The 20,242-nt window shown below is 33.8% G+C and overlaps 5 protein-coding genes across 8 annotated transcripts; 3 read left to right on the forward strand and 2 right to left on the reverse strand.

Annotated features, from left to right (window-relative positions):
- Positions 1–734: 734 nt before the first annotated feature.
- On the forward strand, positions 735–2,156 carry LOC135087766 (NADH dehydrogenase (ubiquinone) complex I, assembly factor 6). Of its 2 annotated transcripts, none has more exons than XM_063982555.1 (5): positions 735–912; positions 1,001–1,238; positions 1,314–1,546; positions 1,631–1,793; positions 1,881–2,156. In XM_063982555.1, the coding sequence occupies exons 1-5, from the start codon at positions 788–790 to the stop codon at positions 2,058–2,060; spliced, it is 939 nt and encodes a 312-aa protein (XP_063838625.1). In that variant the 5' UTR covers positions 735–787; the 3' UTR covers positions 2,061–2,156. The 2 variants fall into 2 exon arrangements, with proteins under 2 accessions (XP_063838625.1, XP_063838626.1); XM_063982556.1 differs by having other exon boundaries at positions 828–912; positions 997–1,238.
- Positions 2,157–2,469: 313 nt separating this feature from the next.
- LOC135087767 (platelet-activating factor acetylhydrolase IB subunit beta homolog) lies at positions 2,470–4,725 on the reverse strand. The gene is made up of 4 exons (XM_063982557.1): positions 4,548–4,725; positions 4,106–4,312; positions 3,794–3,916; positions 2,470–3,702 (listed from the first exon to the last, which is right to left on the reverse strand). The coding sequence occupies exons 1-4, from the start codon at positions 4,611–4,613 to the stop codon at positions 3,421–3,423; spliced, it is 678 nt and encodes a 225-aa protein (XP_063838627.1). The 5' UTR covers positions 4,614–4,725; the 3' UTR covers positions 2,470–3,420.
- A 1,297-nt stretch (positions 4,726–6,022) lies between these two features.
- LOC135087754 (deubiquitinase OTUD6B) lies at positions 6,023–7,325 on the forward strand. Its single transcript, XM_063982534.1, has one exon. The coding sequence runs from the start codon at positions 6,226–6,228 to the stop codon at positions 7,090–7,092; it is 867 nt and encodes a 288-aa protein (XP_063838604.1). The 5' UTR covers positions 6,023–6,225; the 3' UTR covers positions 7,093–7,325.
- Positions 7,198–9,981, reverse strand: LOC135087753 (lysine--tRNA ligase). Of its 2 annotated transcripts, none has more exons than XM_063982533.1 (8): positions 9,807–9,981; positions 9,217–9,595; positions 8,853–9,104; positions 8,378–8,770; positions 8,113–8,295; positions 7,867–8,027; positions 7,518–7,758; positions 7,198–7,434 (listed from the first exon to the last, which is right to left on the reverse strand). In XM_063982533.1, the coding sequence occupies exons 1-8, from the start codon at positions 9,839–9,841 to the stop codon at positions 7,333–7,335; spliced, it is 1,746 nt and encodes a 581-aa protein (XP_063838603.1). In that variant the 5' UTR covers positions 9,842–9,981; the 3' UTR covers positions 7,198–7,332. The 2 variants fall into 2 exon arrangements, with proteins under 2 accessions (XP_063838603.1, XP_063838602.1); XM_063982532.1 differs by lacking the exon at positions 9,807–9,981 and adding an exon at positions 9,671–9,800.
- A 6,877-nt stretch (positions 9,982–16,858) lies between these two features.
- Positions 16,859–20,202, forward strand: LOC135087765 (protein Mo25). 2 transcript variants are annotated; one of them, XM_063982554.1, is made up of 7 exons: positions 16,859–16,909; positions 17,136–17,321; positions 17,447–17,563; positions 17,826–17,968; positions 18,399–18,567; positions 18,690–18,959; positions 19,222–20,202. In XM_063982554.1, exons 2-7 carry the CDS (start codon positions 17,193–17,195, stop codon positions 19,399–19,401), a joined length of 1,008 nt encoding a protein of 335 aa, XP_063838624.1. In that variant the 5' UTR covers positions 16,859–16,909; positions 17,136–17,192; the 3' UTR covers positions 19,402–20,202. The 2 variants fall into 2 exon arrangements, with proteins under 2 accessions (XP_063838624.1, XP_063838623.1); XM_063982553.1 differs by lacking the exon at positions 16,859–16,909 and adding an exon at positions 16,916–17,003.
- Positions 20,203–20,242: the final 40 nt, after the last annotated feature.

Genomic DNA, 20,242 nt, shown 5'->3' on the forward strand with positions numbered 1-20,242 from the left:
TTGGCAGGCGATGTGTACTAAACAAAACAACAACCTTTTATTTTTTTTATGATTTATAATCAATCTTATCCATCTGCAATCATTGTTATAGATGACCCACGCTGAACTGTCCCACCAAACTCAATGACAGGGGGGCGCTACCATCGTTCAACTATATGGTTTCCAACATGGAAAAAATCGGAACCAGCGATCCGGTATTGACGGTGGCGCCCCACTGTCAATGTCATCGATAGGACAGTCCAGAGCCCCGATTACGGTAATTTTTAACGTCAACAATCCAGACACCTGATAAAGGTAGCGGGAAGGCGCTGGATGCAGGCCGCTACCAACCGTGCGATGTGGAAGTCATTGGGGGAGGCCTATGTTCAGCAGTGGACGTCCTGTGGCTGAAATGATGAATCCAGACACGCTTCTCGATTCTGCGATACGATTGGTCGTTCAACAGCGTACGTCAGCTGTTTTGACCAATCGTATCGCAGAATCGAGAAGCGTGTCTGGATTGTAGACGTTAAAAGTTACCGTAATCGGGGCTCTGTATTTTGGAACTATAGCCAAAATTTCACTAGAAATAAAGATCATCAATAGCAGGTTTGTTTAAAGTTCCAAAATATCATCCAGATAAAAAGAGTAAAAGTAATAAATAATAACATTTTATTCTGTGGACGTTCTTCGTATAAAAAAAAGTACCATGACATTGACATGAGTGAGCTTTTCGTTTTGTCAAATGTCAAAACTTCAAAAATAACCTATTTCAGATCTCTGCATTTGTAAATAGAATAAAATAATAATGAAACTACGTAATTTATTGTACTTGAATAGTGTATTTAAAAACCCGGTTATTGTTTTTGGGCCGTTCGTTAGAAATGCATCTTCCAATAAGAATTCTTTAAAATACTGTGCAAACATTGTTAGGTATTTTTCTGCTTTAACACGGGTTCTGCAGTGTTTTTATTACATAATTTTGACAATTTCTGGTACTTTGTTGTTGTTTTACAGATAGACAGCACGACTATGAGAATTTCCTAGCGACTCTACTAATGACGAAAGCCATTCGGTCGCCAGCCCTGGTTGTAAGAGCTTTTAATGTAGAAGTAGCTCGAATACAGGACCAGACCACGGACCCGCAGACAGCAGCATTCAGGCTTCAGTTCTGGCATGATGCGCTGACTATAATATTCAAAAAAGACCAGAAACAACAAAATATTCCAGCAAATCCTATTGCACAAGAACTATTCAAAGTAATGTCTTTGGACACTAAGTTAACATGACTTATTTATTTCTATAAAAAGAATTATAACGGCATTTTGTTACAGGTGTGTAGCTGCTATTCCTTACCTAGACGACATTTAGAGAGACTGGTGACGTCGAGAAGTGGTTTAATTAAAACACGCTACTTCCGTAGCTTAGAAGATTTGGAAAGATATGCAGAGGATGCTGTTTCACCTATATATTATTTGCTTTTAAATGTAGCAGGTGTTGCTGATATACATGCAGACCATGCTGCTTCCCACTTAGGAAAAGCCCAAGGAATAGCTAATGTCCTTAGGTGAGATTTAAAGGTGATATCTATTCAATAAATGTTCATGATCAACAATGACATAACATAAAAATTTCTTTATCCAATTTCCAGATCAATCTATGTTTCAAATAATCATAAAATTATGTCTCTTCCTATGGATATACTCATGAAGCATGGTATTAGCCAAGAGGAAGTTTTAAGAGGTATTGACAGTGAAAATATGAGAAATGTTACATTTGAAGTTGCCAGCCAGGCTAATAGTCACTTGGAAAAGGTTTGTTACTATGTAAAATGTACTATTGTACAAAATTATGCATTATTTTAGAATGTGTACTTTATATTTTTAACAACTTCTTTTCAGGCCAGAAAAATAGCAATACCAAAAATAGTGAATCAAATATTTTTGCCTGCAGCTGCCGTTGAGGCATACTTGAAAAAACTACAAAAAGCTAATTTCAATATCTTTGATAAGTCACTTCAGATGCAGAACACTACCCTGCCGTTTAGTCTTTACTATAGGAGGCTAATGAATAAATATTAGTGCTTAGTTTTATTATATTATGTAATAATTTATCTCTATGTTTATAGTAGTCATTTGTAGTTACTTAATATTAGAATGATTATTAATTTATGGGACATTAATAAATGTTATTCTAAACAAATATAAATTGTATTGTTTTTATCACTTGGGGTGGTTTGGTTATAATAAAAACAGTTTATTTTTTAAACATTTCATTGAAAAAATTGCACTGTTACTCTCAAGCTTCTTTCATGCAAATAAATACTTAACAATTTGAGATTCAAGCAGTATGTATGTTTGGCAACTTGAGTACCTAAAAGTACCTTATACATAAATAACTAGCTACACATAATGCTACTGTGATAATACCATACTTCACTAGAGGGATTTCAATATTGAAAAATAAAGTACCTACATGCATATTTCATAAATTACAGACATACTAGTTGACACAAATTGATCAAATGTTAGTTGTTTGTTAACAAATAATATTGCCTTTACATGTAAATATCAAAAATATTGTTAATTTATGTTTACTGTTACACAAAGGAATATTCACATAAACTTTGGTTGGAAATATAAATATAATATCTTTGGTAGCAATCAATTCCATTAAAACCATGGTATACAATCAAATTAAATGTGAGACTGTACTTCATAAATTTATGCATTATACATTTTAGAAAACAAGTTTATATTCAGCAAAATATTCAATTGTGATCTTAAAAAGTTAAGACTATCAAATTGGTTTTTTCATGTTGTTCAATAAAACACTTATAGAATTACATGGATTTTCAGAATATTCTTTTGATATGCTATTATTGAACTTTTTCTTAATCATATGATTCAAATAAATCTTGCAATAGGTCCTCAAATGGAGTTGCTTACTAGACTGGTAATAAAAGCCAAGTTAACAATATTCAAAGTACCAAAACCTATAATGCTATGGTAATGTGTTATTCATCTATCATCATTTAAGACTTCAGATGCCCAATGCTGAATATAGGCCTCTTCTTGGATCTCAAGTGACACATTCCATAGTGGTTTTGTATCCTTACAACTTCCTGAAACCTATCTCTGAGCTCTTTCAGGTAAGCTACTATATTACAAAATAACAAATAAACAGTGAAAAATTACACACTTCAACAAGTCACTTTGATAATTATAAAGAAATTAGGTGTAAAAGACACAGCCAATAAGAAAAATATAAGTCTAATTTGGAATGTACATGTTAATAACTTTAAAATATTTCTAAAATACATACTTAAGCCTATATAAAAAAGCTAACTGTAAGTACTGTTTCATCACAATGAGCTTGCTGCACAATAAAAAGCTATAAATTCATTTACCATCTTTAGGATTGATGGTTAAAACCTCATACCTATTCAGATGGTGTTAGGTCTTTTTCTGGTTCACCTTCAGACAATATTTGCTGAAGCAGGTCATAAATGGGTTCAAAGGCCTTTCGACAGGCTGCATTAGTTGGAATGAGGTAGTCATGCATGTCGTGATGGCTTATGGTGCCATCATTTTGAATGAAACCTTTATCTATTGACACCATTTCTACCTTATTCATATTTACAACCTTTTCTTTTAGGAGTTGATTAATTTTAGCATTCTTTTCTCTCAAAATGTTGGGATATTGACCGCGAGGTAAAAGGCTCTGAAAAAGAAAAGATACAATTAAATCAATTAATAAAAAATAGTATGTTAAAGTGATTAATGTAGGCAAATGATGCATGAGACATACTTACAGGTAATACAATATAAGCACTTGGGTGTTTCTCCCTGATAGTCTTGACAATCTCTAAGATACCTTCACACACCTGCTCGGGGGTGTGTTCAACATTATTGGTGCCAACATGCACTACTATTACCTGAAATTACATTATTGTAATGAAATACTTCATCGATATTAAGTATATTAACTTTGCTGTAATATTTGTTAGATAAAGTACACTTATTTAGAATCATTTGTGGTTAAGTAGTTAATATTTTTACAATAAATATGATTTATCTAGGACATGATTTCTAATTGGAGTAACTAGTAATAATTGCTTTCTTACTTTTGGGTCCACATGATCCAATTCTCCATTTTTGATGCGCCATAAGACATTTTGAGTCTGATCCTTGTGGATACTAAAGTTCAGGCAGTGAAGTGGAGCAAACCATTGGTTCCAGACTTCGGTGTGTTCTAAAGCTTGTAAAATTGAATCTCCTATAAAAATTACGTCTGCATCCTTTCCTTTCGCATCAGATAGAAACCTATTGTGCTGGAATATAAATGATACTTAATTATTACAAAATACAATCAAAAGTAGGCCAGGAAATAAGTATTACACTTAATTAATGATTCCAATTTAACAACGGTAATTGCTGTGCGATATATTTTCACTAATTAATAAAATTACTTGACAGCGGTAAAATATTATAGGACCACGTAGAAACCTTGCAGCAGTAGCTACGATCGCGAAAATAATCAATTATAAATTCATTGATGGCACTTACGATACTATTCCATCTACCATCGCCTTCCGTATCTACTTGAGGAGTTGCAACAAAACAAGGATTCATATTTTCGAACTTTAGAAAATCTACCACATTTAAATCAATTAATTAATCATACAAAATGTAAATTGTAGAAACAAACGGCTTGGCGGTTGACTAAAATAAATGATGAGGATGTGTGACAGGAGAAACTACTAGTTTCTCCTCGTCTCATCTCTAGTTTCAAACTAGAGATGAGACGTATTTACTAGAACAGATCCACACACTAGGTATTTTACAGTACTAAGTGGCACCTATTCCAATTTTTAAAATACTTGATCCACCTAGTATTTTTTAAATTACACGATTTCCGACCCTACCATCAAAGTAATAGAGGTTATTATTGCATAATCCGTAGTCGTGTATTACGCGCACCGCGTATTTCTCGCTAAGTATTTTTTAAATTACACGATTTCCGACCCTACCATCAAAGTAATAGAGGTTATTATTGCATAATCCGTAGTCGTGTATTACGCGCACCGCGTATTTCTCGCTAAGCTTATGTGCGAACGTAGAGATTCACTCCGTCTCTGTCTGACAAACAAATTTGAGCGCAGGCAGGTGTGAGATAGGAATAGGTGTTTGATGTATTACGTAATTTAAACTCTATTTGTACACAGGTAAGGTTTTGAATATTTTAATTTTTGTTCTCTCTCATCCAGCTCACTCCTTGTTGACTAGCCGGTAAAAAACCAGTTTTTATTCTTCCGACAGGTTTGTTTTGGTTTGTTGTCACGCGTCCGTGATAATTGCATAAATAAAAAATAGAAAAAATTATGTAAATATTTTTATGAAATTGATATCTTTTAAATACGCCAACTTTTAAGTTGACAGTCCTAAGCCTGTTGAAGTATGAAGGGAGGATATCAATCAATCAACAACCAGCAAAAACATTATTATTCAATTTCAAATTGCATTATTAATACTACGAGTGGATCTTTTCAAAGAAAATTGTATTTTAAAGTCATAATACGTGGATTAGTCCGCACTAGTCGCGTCAAGTATGGTAAATTACTACGTACTAAGTGGAACAGGTATTTGGATCACGTATTAATAAATACTTGGAATAGGTGCACCTAGTATCAAATTTACCTAGTATAACCCATCTCTAGGAGAAACGGACGAGTCCAATGACAGCTTGATGATTGACAATAGCAGCGAGGTAGCAGATCCAAAGATAATACAACTACTAGATAGATTAAACCTTCCAAACAGTCCAAAAGTATCTATTATCTATACGCACTGTCTGCGCGGACGATTAATTTGCTGCATGCGATCATGCAATTATGCGATTGCACTAAGACTAAGTGCAAATAGTGCAATACACTTGATTGAATGTTTTTTGTGTGAGTACGTGTTCGCCTCAACTTTCATTGAGCGTCCTATACATAAAATAATCAAGAAACATAAACCCTAATTGGACCGAGCATATAGATCATAGAAAAAAAATAATGTCAGGCGACGCGAGTAAAAAAATTTATTGCACGAAAAATAACCTAAAAAAATAAATCTTTTTGTTTAAATTTATCGCCAGTGCCACCCAATGCCCTTTAAATAATAATTATTCTAATTATACATTAATTATTTCAGTGCTTGCATTTAAATTAAAATTTGACAAATAACTTTCAAAACAATACAAATGGAACTTGAGGACAATTGCGATTCCTCCATCGAAGTAAGACACAGAAAGGAAAAGAAAGAACTACAAGCTCAAATCCAAGCATTAAAGAAAGCTGCTAAAAATGATAAAACGAAGAAAAAGGAAATCTTGGCCGAGATAGTAAGATTAGAAATTGAAATGGATAATCGCCATCAACAAGAATTACTAGAAGCTGAGCAAAAAGATGGATTAAAAGAAGTACATGAATCCAATGATAATAATTTAGATAATATGGAAAATGAGGTAGCAAAAATAAAAATTTCAAAAGCACAAAAACGTCGCGATAAAAAGTCGCAGCAGGAGAAAGAAAGAGAACTACAAATTAAATTACAAGAAAAAGAAAATTTACATGGCCCCAGGAACCAAGAAATTCAAGAAATTTCAGCTAGGCTAAAGAAGAGAAATCTAAAAATTTTTGCTATACCTTCTGATGGAGATTGCCTCTACAAAGCAGTAGCTCATCAGATGTTAATAAAAAAAAATGAAATTATAGCAACAGCAGATTTAAGAAAAAAGGTTGCTTCTTATGTTAGACAGAATAAGGATGATTTTTTGCCCTTTATGACCAATCCCGATACTCTAGAGATGCTCAATGATGATGAATTTGAGGCTTATTGTGATAAGATTACGAATACAGCTGTGTGGGGAGGACAATTAGAAATCCGAGCTTTGTCTAATGTTTTAAAGAACCCCATAAACATTATCCAGGCCACAGGGCCTGAATGTATAGAGCAGGGTAATGAATTTGAAGGTCCTCCCTTAGTAATTACTTATCATCGCCATATGTATAGCTTAGGTGAGCACTATAATTCAACCTGCATCAATGAAGAACTTCCAAAGTTCTGAAATACCCAAATAGACACATAGTAAGAATTTGTGCATTTATGATGCTTAACTTATAGCAAACCAATTTTAATATCTAAGGCAGGCAATAAAATGAACAAGATAAAATCATTTTTCTAAGAAGTTTGATAATTTATTTGTAAGCAAATAAGGGTTAGTAAACAGACAAAACATTGTTACGGTATAGTAAATAGCTTGGAACAAAGTAAACAAACAATAAACTGTATTCTTAATAACTGGTGATTATTTTCCATTTGGTAGTGATGTTGATTCAGTTGCCTTTTCCTCTTCAGTGTTGTTTTTATTAGGGTCATCTGGCTTCATGGCCGGGAACAGCAATACTTCCTGAAACATTTACAATGAAGAAGTTTTAATAAAGAGCTACTGTGTGCCACAGTTATTTCACAAAAAAACTTTTCGAAACTAACCTTGATGTTGTTTGAGTCAGTAAGGAACATAGTCAGTCTGTCAATTCCTAAGCCCCAGCCTCCAGTTGGTGGCAGCCCATATTCGAGAGCCGTACAAAAACCTTCATCAGTTGGAGGAGCCTCATCATCACCAGCTGCACGGTCCTTGGCTTGCTGCTCAAACCGCTCCCTCTGAGTAGCTGGATCATTTAACTCTGTGTATGCATTGCATATTTCTTTTTTCATCACAAACAATTCAAACCTGTAAAATACAGTGGGATTTAGATATTTTAGTCATTCATAGAATTCATTTCCTGGCACAAAAATTTTTAATATCAGCCCCAGTCTTAGTATCTAACATATCAATTACCTTTCAGTTAGACCTGGAATATCCCTATGGTATTTAGACAAGGGACTCATGATTTGTGGATGATCCAAAATAAATGTAGGATTTATACATTTATCCTCCAAGAATTCACCAACCAGTTTATCAAGAAGTCTTGCTGTCGTCCTTGGTGGTGGGCATTCTACCTACAAAGACAAAACATAAAAATATCTGTTAGTAGTGTACAGTTCACACAGTAAAGTGATTGAAAAATACAATGCATTTTTATACCTCATGTTTCTCACACAGCTGGCTCAGCAGTGCATTGGTTTCAGCAGAGTGAAACTGGTCAGGTGGTGGCAATTTCACATTTAAAACCTTTTCTATTGTTGCAATCATTGGCACTCTTGCAAATGGAGGGGTGAAGTCAATCTCTACTTCCTCACCTTCTGGGCCATCAGGATGATATTTAATCTGAAAAAAATTAAAATACATGTAGGTATGTACATTAAAAACTTTTCTTATTACTGTTTACTAATCAAGAGTGAAAAAATACCTTGTAAGTTCCATGAATACTCTTCACCATTCCTGAAATCATTGATTCCGTGATGGTCATTACATCATGGTAATCAGCATAGGCCATATAAAATTCACATGTTGTGAACTCAGGATTGTGGGTTAAATCTATGCCTTCATTGCGGAACTGCCTTCCGATTTCATACACTCTGTCCAAGCCTCCAACCACTAGCATTTTGTGGTACAGTTCTGGAGCTATTCTCATATACAGATCCATGTTCAAATCGTTGTGATGAGTGATGAAGGGTTTGGCTGTAGCACCCCCAGGAATCATGTTCATCATTGGAGTCTCAATTTCCAAGAAACCCAGATTATCTAGAAACCGTCTTACATAGGCAATAATTTTTGCTCTTGTATAGAAAATTTGTCTGACCTGTAAATTTTAAAAAATTAATTTGTGTTAACTTAAAGTTTTAAATTCATAAGTAATATTCAATTTGTATTTTGAAACTTACTTTATCATTTAGGATAAGATCTAAGTATCTCTTCCTGAATCGTGTTTCCTTGTCCTTGAGACCAAAATGTAAGTGAGGCAGCATGTGCAAGCATGGAGCCAGAAGCTGTATTTTCTTGGGAATGATTGACAGTTCCCCCTTCTTAGTCTTTCCAGGATGTCCTACACACCCAATAATATCACCTCTTCTCAGTTTATCAGTATCTGATGCAAACTTTTCTTCCGATTCATACAATTTTGCATTAGCCATCACCTGCAATCATTGATGATATAGAAGTTAGTCATTCAATACTACAGTACCTATTATATTGTTTTCTTTTAATGCAGAACAAGACAGGTGTTTATGCCTAATAAATAAGACTGACCTGTATTTTAACACCTTCTCCTCTTAAGTCATAAAAAACTAGCTTAGTTCCAGATTCTCTGATAGAGTGAACTCTACCAGCAACTGAGAGGGTTACATTTTCTAACACCTCACCACTAGCAAGGTTGTTGTACTTCTCAATAAACTCTTCCAGTGAAGTCGTAACCGTGAACTTGTGTGGATAAGGATGATCCTCTTTGTCACCATTTTTGAGAGCTGCAACAGCTGTTGTCCTTAACTTATAATATTCATTTGGACTTATCTCTTCCTCTGGCTTGGAAGATTTCTTTTCTGCTGTTGCGGTAACAACAGGCTGCTGTGCCACCTTTTCTGCCTTTTCCTTCAACTTTTGCTCAGCTTTTAACCTCCTTTTCAATTCACTACAAAAAAAACAGAACATTCGAATTTGAATATTTTTGGAAAAAAATAGATTTATGAACATAAACTCAACCAACCCTTTACTGATAGAAGCCGAAAAATTCTGGAATCGAAGAAGTCTTGGATTTCTGATGAAAGCCGCAGGTAACGTTGCAATACTTTTTATGATCATCTTGTCCGAATGTATAGGACAGGATCTCAGAAAATACTCACTTCTTGGACAACTTCTCGCCAGTAGAGTCTGCCATGGCTGGTGCCAAATTAACTATTAATTACTCTCCAGTTCACTCGCAAAAGATAAATTATAATTTCGGATATAAAATTCCCAGCCTATTTCCTAACCTCAAATTCTTTTTTTGACAGTTTGAACTGAACTGACACGCGCACCTTTTCTGTATTGGTGTTACTACGATCTATATGCCTATGGATTTTTTGATCAACTTATTTGTCCAAAGGCACCAAAATAAAGTGTGTAACTTTTTCTAAAACGATAGCCAATAGCCGGTCGTCAAGTGACTGAAGGCTGGCAACTCTTTTATTTGTTATCTTATCTGGCAATCATTCTATTGACTGACATTTGACATCACAGCTGTTCGTTTTGCCCAGTGGGTAGACACTTCTCATACAAAAACTAGTCTCTATATGTAGCAATTGATATACAACCTTATCCCTTAAGTAATAAAGTGCATTTTGGATTGATTTCACTATAGCAGGGGAACCCGCGGATCAATACCACCATACTAAAAATAATTGTTAGTGTCCTTATGTTGGTAGTATTGTTAGTTTGACAAATGAAAAAAAATGTCTGTCAATTGAGTTTGAGTTTTAAACCGGCGAATTGATTCGTGTGAAGTTATTTTCTCAGATTTGGTGCAATATTACTGTAAATAAACTTTTCTGTCGTTTACGTTGAGTTGATTAAGTTCCTCCGTATCGGGCGTGATAAAGTTTGCTGTTCAGTGTTATGTTTTTTGTGAGATAGAGACTCTTTTAAATAAGCTGTGTTTCAACTTCTACAGAAGTTTAAACTCTTATCTGGGGGCACGGCAGTGCCCCCGCCAAGTCGAGCGCGAAGCAAACACTGCCGTACCATCTTTACTGGAACCATTTCGCCGCATTTTCAGGCCCCTATTTGAGAACCTCTGGATAAGACCAGAACGCAGAAATTTTCGTCATCTAGTAAGCTATAATCACATACTTAAAATCCAAAATTTCAAGTCTGTAGGTCATTTAGTTCCGAAGTTAAGCGAAAGCAAAGTTTCGCATTTATGACACTCACTCACTCACTCACTGATGATCATCAAAATAGAACTAGTGCTTCCCATAAACTCAGAGAGCTGAAATTTGGTACAGAGTTAGGGTTTAATGGCCACATAAAGGGAAAACTATAAAAACTAGGAAAATCGAAGATCTGGAGTAACACCACATTCATAACCAATACTACTAGCGCCACACCGGCACCGTGGTGTTCGCCTGTACCGCTCACCGCTAGATGGCGCTAGCACTTTGAGCGTCGATTTTCTGCACCGCGGTGTCCAGATTTTTTTTCCTCTCTAGACCCCCCCCCCCCCCCCCCCCCCCGTCCATCAAGTTGGTTGAATGTTGTGTAATTTGAATTTGGTTGGTTTCGTTTATTATATCGTGAGGTTCGCTAAGGTTAAGTTATAAAACAATTATTCTGATTCGTTGTCCATTTTAAAGGTCGATGTGTTTAATATCGTAAAAAAAATGTCGATAATATTAAAGGACGACGACGTTAAATTATTATGCCACATTCTACAAAAAGAAGTGAAATCCCACCAAAAACATTCTGTAAAAAAACTAGCCAAGTCTCGATGGTGCTGCTTGTTTATCTCTAAAAAGTAATGAAATCTAGACAAAGTCGTGCCAAGTCTATGGTTCTTTACTGCGATTTCTTTATTATTATAGTTAATGTTGTGTGACTTGGCCGTTGAACAATCTTTATTAAGATAATCAATAATCATGCATAAGTATTATTGAAATACGCAGCTTTATTAAGCCTACAATTGACTGGTTATTAAATCAACGTTTTCCAAGTGGCAATTTTCCATCGTCAATGGGTAGCGGTTCTGGCAACAGATTGGTGCAATGGTGTCATGGAGCACCTGGTTTTGTACCCTTCAACGGCCAAGTCACACAACATTAACTATAATAATAAAGAAATCGCAGTAAAGAACCATAGACTTGGCACGACTTTGTCTAGATTTCATTACTTTTTAGAGATAAACAAGCAGCACCATCGAGACTTGGCTAGTTTTTTTACAGAATGTTTTTGGTGGGATTTACTTTTCTGTTTAATGGGTATGTTATCTACTTACTTGAAATATTAGATCTATTACAAATCTATTTTTCATTAAAAACAACCCTATGTGATGAAAATGTAAATGTACTTTCAAAACTGGTAAATGCATGAACCAGGGCATTGACACTGGTTGGAGAGAAATTATAGGCTTTGTTTAATTAATACCTATTTCATTTTAGGCTTCTACTGATAATGGAGAGTAGAAATAACAAGAAGTGCGTTATTTGTAATAAGAGGCGAAGTCGTGGTGGATCACCCTTACTTTTGAGTAGGTTTCCTCTGGATTCTGACCGGTAAGTTTCTAATAACACTCATTTATTACAAGATAATTTTACTGATTGTGTAAACTTAAAGGCTGGGATTAATATTTTTAATCATACAGTAAATAACCATAACCAATTTTTAATTTCAGTATTTTGTTTCGTACTCTGTAAATGAATTGCATAACAATACTAAAAGAAATTAGTTGATGAATAAATTTCAGTTTGTTATTCTTTTTCTTTTCTAATAGGTATTTCTTATTTCAGTTGTCGAATGTGGGTTAAAAATGCTGGCATAGAAGACTTAGCATATGTACCTATTGAAAAGTTACACCAACTGAAGTTTGTTTGTGGTGGGCACTTCACTCCTGAATCCTTCAATGCCAAAGGAACTCGGCTGAAGAACTCAGCTATTCCAACATTGGAATTGAGCAATCCCATCTTGCCAGATGAAGTTTTGACAGAGTTTCCTCTTCATGTAAAAGACTCCAATAAAGAAAACCTCAAGACAGGTATGATGATGACTTCAATTATTTTTTTTAAATTTAATTTACTATCTATCAATTTTTCTGAATTATTTAGATGTCTTAATTAATTTTCTTTGGTTTCCAAAACAAACCAACCGATTGCAATTTAACAAGGTTCTTTCTTTGTAACCACAAACATGTGTTGTATGCTTATCAATAAATAATATATTATAATTTCAATTATTAATTATATCTATACTTTGTTACAGTTCTTTATGATCATTCATATTGCATTCCAAAGAAGTCAAATCCAGTTGAACGAGGTATGTTTATCTAAAATTATACTAATAATATAAAAAGGAAATATTTAATTGTTTGTTTGTATTTGATCGGCTCCGTAACTCGAAGCCAAGATAGCCTAAAGTGCGGGTTAGAACCCCACAGCTTGAATATTGTAGTAAACCCACTCGTAACACAATTTAGCTTAGAATGTGTGTTGAGTTAGAGGGACTTTAGTAATTTGTGTAATACAAATTCTTCAAAAAAAGTACCGGACCAATTTGAAAAATTTTAGGCAATCTACATTAATTAGCCAGGTCAGCTAGTTTAATAATATTTATAAGCTAGTAATTTTTAATGTGAGCAAGACATGTACTAGACTGATTGTACCCTAAAGTTGGGTAAGAACATGACATTTTATTACCCAATTCACATTTCATTATCTGCTTTCAGTTCCCCTTACAACTACAACCAAACAACTAAATTCAACATGTTTGGGAGCTGTGGATATACCAGATTCTGGTATTTCTGCGAAAACAACTTTTGAACCTCTTCCTTCTACTTCCAATGCACCAGAACATATGACCTATAAACCCATTACTCATGGTAAGTGTACAAACTAATTATTTACCTTCTAAAATATGCCTTCCCTCAAACTAAAGAATGCCACCCTGGATGCGTTCTGCAGTCTGCAGTCAGGTCAAAATGAACTTATTTATGTACAACATTCTAGGTTTCTGTACATTTTATATTAATGCGATTTGACCGTGCGGATACGAACAAAGAACGCAAAGCACACGTGACTGATTGCCTTATCACGACCACTTACAGATTGTCTTGACATACCCGCAGACCGCATCCAGAATGCAGAACATTAAAACCTCTAAATGCCTTTAATTTAATATTATGTCATTGTTATTGAAGGTGGGCCCACGCTTCATATTTTATGAGAAGAGCTATCATTATCCTGTCTTTGCATTTTTTTAAAACTTGATAATGATTCATTGATTTGGAAATAATATGTTTCATAAAACAACAAAATAAATTTTAAACTTATTTGCATATTTATAATATTTCAGATGATAAAAACATTTGCCATCAAGATGCACAGGCAGAAATATTAGTCCACAGTTATAAAAGACCTAAGAAAAACATTGAAATGAAAGGTAAGATAAAACATACCTAATTTAAAAAACTAAGTAAAATTGCTGATTAATTAACCAATATTCAATTCAATTTGCTTTAATGTTGTTTTTTTTACTAATGGAAATGTTTTTATTACAGACACTTCATCAACATTTACAATTAAAGAGAAGAGGCTTTGGCGACAGTTACAAAATGCAAAAAAAAACAATAAGGAATATAGCGAAGTCAAGAGTGAATTTAGACAAGTTAGATTCGGAAGTGCTGACATCGTTAGTAAAGGATGTGCAGAATAACAAAAAAAAGTCACAAGGAAAAAGGTGGACTTTAGCCAACAAAATATATGCTTTGGCTATATTTAAACGGTCCCCTAAAGCATACCGCTATATGCAAAAGCTGTTTACGCTACCAAGCACTAAAACGCTCCAAAGGATTTTAAAAAATATACCAATGGAGCCTGGTATAAATAAAAATATAATTGATATGTTAGAGGCAAAAGCATCAAGTATGCCAAAGGAAAATAAATATTGCTCGTTAATATTTGACGAGATGGCGTTAAAGAAACGGATAATTTATAACGAAATTGCTGATAAAGTGGATGGCTACGTGGATTATGGAGAGGGCGAGAACATGGGACGAGAAAAGAAAATTGCAGACCATGCGTTAGTGTTTATGATACAGGGTGCTAAACATAAATACAAACAATATATTGCGCACTATTTTGTGGAAGGCACAATATCAACAGCAAAACTGGCAAAAATTATATCGGACATCATCAAAAAATTAAAAGAAATCGGATTTGTGGTTCTAACAACAGTTTGTGATCAGGGATCTACAAATATAGGAGCTCTTAACATGTTAAAAAGAAACTGTGGACAAGGCATAGATAGCAACTTTTTCTCTGTAAATAATGACAAAATTTTTATAATCTATGACATCCCTCACTTGTTCAAATCATTACGAAACAATTTCTTTAAAAGTGGAAATATGTCTTTCGATGGAAAAATTGCACAATGGAGGCATTTGGTAGTTGCAGAAGAACACAACAGAAATTTTTTAAATTTTAAAAAACTGAATAGTACCATTGTAAATCCAACATTCAAAACTAAGATGAGGGTGAAGTATGCTGCGCATGCTCTGAGTAATACCGTGGCAGCTATTTTAAAAATGATGGCATGGAAAGAAGTTTCTGATTGCAATGATACAGCATTTGTGATTGAACAGTTAGATAAACTATTTGATTGTACAAATGGTCCATCATCTTTAAATGACGTAAAGAAAGGGATCCGGGAAAATGTTTCCACATCAAGTAATCACATTGAGTCTTGGACCTTTTATACTGATAAGTTAAAAACCATAAAATTTATAACAGCAGAAAACACGATACTAAAAAATGTTAAATGCGTAAAGGGATATCAAATATCTATCAAATCCTTAAACGATATTTGGGAAAAGTTAAAGAATGAAGGGTTTAAATATATGAACCTTAGACAGTTTAACCAAGACTCTCTGGAAAACTTATTTGGAATCATTAGGCAACACAGTGTAACCAATAGAAATCCCACTATCACGCACTTTACTGCAGCGCTTAAAACAAGCATGGTTACTGGGCTGAAAGTGCCTCATAGCAGAAGTGCTAATTGTGAAGCAGACAACAATAAACATATGCTGGAATATAAAGACATTTTAAAAACTAATTTAAAAACAACAGAAATAAAAATTAATGTTCAAGATTCCACAGACACTGAATTTTATCCTGTGTTGTCTATCCCGGACCCTGAAAACTTGGAACAGCCCATTGAAAATTTGTGTAGCCTTGAAAACCAACCAGTAGTATATGTAAGCGGGTATTTAGCTGCCAAACTATTACAGAACAGTTCTTGTTTAATTTGTGAAGAGTGTTTGAGCGTGAAAACTCCTGTTGACAATGATTTGTATGCATATATATCTCTTCGCGAATGGTGGCATGATAAAAAAAGTCTCGTTTATCCAACAATTCAATTATGTACCACCGTAAATGAAGCTAAACAATTTTATCATGACCATATTGCCGACCAGATATATATGGAAAATGTTGGAAAATTCATTTTCTTAATGTTGAGTACAAATTGTAATTTTAGTTGGTTTAAATGTCAACAACATAATAAAGAAATTTATGATAAGATGTTTAAAATATTAAGTTACCTTTTTCTAAGAAAAAGTTGTAAAATCATTAATGACAGCTTCATAAAAAGTGAAAACAATTTTGCTGACAAAAGTAAAAAAGCACAGCAACAAAGCATTGAAAAGTAATCTTAAGGCTGAGGTTCGATCAGCTGATAAGAAAATTAAAGATGTTTATAAATAAAAATCCTATTTTTTCTTAGAAAAAGTTGTGTTAACAAAATTATCATTTCTGTACTTTGTTATAATTTTCAATAATTCCTCATGCCTACAACTGCTATGTCATTTTCAATACTTATTGTAATATACCTATTTTATTTCGAAATAAATAATTTACGTTACAAAACTTCGTTTTACTTACACATAGTATAAAATAAAAATAGTAATCATTAAAATATTGAAGGTTCCTATACTAGATATCGATATGCAATAACAACCCTAGCAAAGTATCGATAATCGATAAGTTATTACGAACGTCACTAATACTGTCAGAAAATAAGGCATTATGTTGGTAGCTCCGCCCGTAGTTTGTGCGGTTGGTAAAGATTTGCGGGTCGTTCTCTAAAATGCATATGTGTGCGTGAGCTCAAAAAATATCTATGGAGTGCCGTCTCTTACTCTTTTATGCTCTTTGGTTTTGCCTGTGGTTCTTGCTAGGAAAAATTGTAATAATTATTCTGAGTGAGTTTTTGCCCTAATAATTGAGTATTCGACAATAATATAGTTGAAATACATTAACTTAAGGAATTTGTAATAATAATTGGCTCGACCTCAGGTTGGCAAACGTTTTATGAAATTGACAAATCTCCTTTTAGTTTTTTGCATTCTTGTGAGAAATGCAAATGCATAAATATTGTGATCTTGTGATTTGATAATAAGTTCCTTGTCTTTTCTCTTGATATTGCAGGTACAATCTTATGTAGACAGAATCACTTAGAATAACTGTGTAAATTATCGAAATACTATGCCTCTTTTTGGTAAGTCTCAGAAAAGCCCAGCGGAGCTCGTGAGATCGTTGAAGGATGCTGTTACAGCGTTAGAAAGAGGCGACAAAAAGGCCGAGAAAGCTCAGGAAGATGTGAGCAAAAACTTGGTAAGTGACCTTGATAAGTACTGGCTAATTTACAGTTTGTTTTCTATGATTTTAGATATATGTAATAATACCACATGGTTCTTAATTAATTTTGTCATAATATACGTCATATTTTATGATATCAGGTGTTGATAAAGAACATGCTGTATGGGACATCAGATGCAGAGCCACAAACTGACATCATAGTAGCACAGTTGGCACAGGAACTTTATAATACAAATTTGCTGCTTCTTCTGATTCAGGTAACACTTCTTTTTGTAGTAGAAATAGATATTTTTTTACAATATTGGTCAACATTTTTATGTGAGTTTGGTAAACTGAATTAAATGAAATTATTGTCATGAGAGTTAATATTAATTTATATTTTCTATTCTAATGGGTTATTAGCTTAATCCTGTATGGCGCTATACATGTTCCAGCAGGATGGTCCATTCAATTTTCTTTTCATTTAAAAATAGAGGATTTCATACAATTGAATGATAATATATTTTTCCTTATTTTTAGAATCTGAACCGGATTGACTTTGAGGGGAAGAAAGATGTTGCACAAGTTTTCAATAATGTTCTGAGGCGTCAAATAGGGACTCGTTCGCCTACCGTAGAGTACATTTGCACTAAACCTGAGATCCTGTTCACCTTGATGTCTGGGTAATATAATCATTTAATAAGTATTGCATATCATTCAACATGTTTTGCCTTTGCTATTCAAGTAGGTAATTTAAAAAGGTGAGGAAAAGGATAAGGAAAAAGTTTGAAAACCTAAAGACATTTGTCACATAATTATTATTCTTCAATTAGGTTTTTACCCAATAGATTTTTGTAAAAACTCACAGTATTTTTCAAAAGAATTAGATCCTTAACTGGCCTAGTAAAAATGTTTGGTGTGTTATCAAAAAATAGTGAGGTTTGATAAAATTAATAATACGGCCTTTCGTTGTAGTTCTTTATTTCTTTTTATTGGTTCACCAACAATTTTATCAAGACTCAGAATTATTATGTAGGTTTTGGACCATGAACTAGTTAAAGTGAACAATGGAATATTCAATGAAATTATCAGTCATTCTTTTTCCTCTTTTAGGTATGAACACCAGGAAATAGCATCGAATTGTGGTACTATGCTCAGGGAGTGTGCCAGATATGAGGCTTTGGCTAAGATAATGTTGTATTCAGACGATTTTTACAATTTCTTTCGTTATGTAGAAGTTTCCACTTTTGATATTGCCTCAGATGCCTTTTCTACTTTTAAGGTAAGTCGTAAGTTAAATTCGTGCTAGTTTAGTGTGTTCTCATTACCATTCCACAAAACCAAATTTCAAATAACTATAATTACCATTTCATATTGATAAATTATTGTTTTTTACGATTGCAGGAACTCCTAACCCGACACAAAATGTTGTGTGCCGAATTTCTAGAAGCTAATTATGATAAAGTGTTCAGCCACTACCAACGACTGCTCAACTCGGAGAACTATGTAACACGACGGCAGAGTCTCAAGCTGCTTGGAGAGTTACTTCTCGATCGACACAACTTCTCTATCATGACCCGTTACATCACCAACCCGGATAACCTTAAACTCATGATGAATATGTTAAAAGAGAAGTCACGCAACATACAGTTTGAGGCTTTCCACGTTTTTAAGGTATTCTTCTATTATATTTAACTCATATAACTACTAGCTAAAATATTAGGCATTGATTTCTCAGACTTAGTACCAGTTCAACATTACTAAGGTACAATACAATTCTAGGTGCAGTTTGTACTAGTAAAGATGACAGCATGTCACAAGCTACATACGGTGCCATCTTTTTTAGTTGTAATAGGGGCGATTTTGACAAAAAAATACAGACATACCATTTTATAATATTTTATTTGTGACTCATTTATTATTTATCTATTTTCAGGTATTTGTAGCCAATCCCAATAAACCAAAACCCATTCTGGACATCTTATTACGAAATCAAGACAAGCTGGTGGACTTCCTCACCAAGTTTCACACCGACCGCTCCGAGGACGAGCAGTTCAACGACGAGAAGGCTTACCTTATAAAACAGATCAAAGAGCTCAAGCCAGTGGAACACTAACAGTTATTGCATTTCATATTCGCAACTTCCTCCGCGAACAGAAGTTAGTTATAGATGCTATTATATTTAATGCTTCTAAGTCACCCCAGGGTGCGCGCGGCGAGCTGCAGACGAGTTCAGCATAAACATTGGAATTCTAAATGGATTTACATTTGGTCTGTGATGAGTCAGGGAAGAAAGTATATTTGTGCTACGAGCAAATTAACATTTTTAATAAAGATTTGTAGTAATTAGTGTTACATATGGTTTGACTTATATATTTCGTAAGTTGTTAAAACCATTTTTAGTTTTATGACGTGTTTAGTGACAGATCCAGAGTCACAATCGAAATATATTTTGTCACATCAGCCTTCTTGTGTCCCTAAGTTTTAGCCGTTCGGTGATAAAACAGTTTAGCAAGATCTTTAATTGTGTTTAATCATGTATGTTTTTAATTATTTTTTATTTCCATTATAATCTAAATCATTTATAGAACTATAAATTGTTAAACATGAAAGCTAGTTTTATACGTATATTTATCAGTATTGGTAACAACATTACAATAGTTTATTCAATCATTATTTCAAAGTAATCAGGATTTATTGTTCAAAAGTGTGTTGCAAGAAAGTATAGTAGATAATTCAATATTATTTTAAGTACGAAAAATCACATAGGCGTTGTATTTACATAATTTAAATTAGGTATCTATTTTGTTGTCAAATTTTTGTACTATGTATATTATTAAAGTATGATTTTTATTATCACCATCATTATTGCAATTACATTCTATGAAAACTGAATAAAATAAGATATTTATATCAATTCATGTATTATTTATTTCATTGAATTAGCTTTAACTTAT

This window comes from Ostrinia nubilalis, chromosome 3 (assembly GCF_963855985.1).
Source record: "Ostrinia nubilalis chromosome 3, ilOstNubi1.1, whole genome shotgun sequence".
Classification (NCBI taxonomy): Eukaryota; Metazoa; Arthropoda; class Insecta; order Lepidoptera; family Crambidae; genus Ostrinia; species Ostrinia nubilalis.

Coding starts and splice junctions, on each gene's coding strand:
- LOC135087753 (XM_063982532.1), bottom strand. CDS start 9,765: ATGATCATAAAAAGTATTGCAACGTTACCTGCGGCTTTCATCAGAAAT. Junction 8,296..8,377: donor GTATTCATGGAACTTACAAG/GTATTTTTTCAC, acceptor AATTTTTTTCAG/ATTAAATATCATCCTGATGG. Junction 7,759..7,866: donor ATTCCAGGTCTAACTGAAAG/GTAATTGATATG, acceptor TGTATTTTACAG/GTTTGAATTGTTTGTGATGA.
- LOC135087754 (XM_063982534.1), top strand. CDS start 6,226: ATGGAACTTGAGGACAATTGCGATTCCTCCATCGAAGTAAGACACAGA.
- LOC135087765 (XM_063982554.1), top strand. CDS start 17,193: ATGCCTCTTTTTGGTAAGTCTCAGAAAAGCCCAGCGGAGCTCGTGAGA. Junction 18,568..18,689: donor ATGCCTTTTCTACTTTTAAG/GTAAGTCGTAAG, acceptor TTACGATTGCAG/GAACTCCTAACCCGACACAA. Junction 18,960..19,221: donor AGGCTTTCCACGTTTTTAAG/GTATTCTTCTAT, acceptor ATCTATTTTCAG/GTATTTGTAGCCAATCCCAA.
- LOC135087767 (XM_063982557.1), bottom strand. CDS start 4,613: ATGAATCCTTGTTTTGTTGCAACTCCTCAAGTAGATACGGAAGGCGAT. Junction 4,313..4,547: donor ATGGTAGATGGAATAGTATC/GTAAGTGCCATC, acceptor TTTATATTCCAG/CACAATAGGTTTCTATCTGA. Junction 3,703..3,793: donor GTGCTTATATTGTATTACCT/GTAAGTATGTCT, acceptor TTTCTTTTTCAG/AGCCTTTTACCTCGCGGTCA.
- LOC135087766 (XM_063982555.1), top strand. CDS start 788: ATGAAACTACGTAATTTATTGTACTTGAATAGTGTATTTAAAAACCCG. Junction 913..1,000: donor TACTGTGCAAACATTGTTAG/GTATTTTTCTGC, acceptor TTTTACAGATAG/ACAGCACGACTATGAGAATT. Junction 1,794..1,880: donor CTAATAGTCACTTGGAAAAG/GTTTGTTACTAT, acceptor ACTTCTTTTCAG/GCCAGAAAAATAGCAATACC.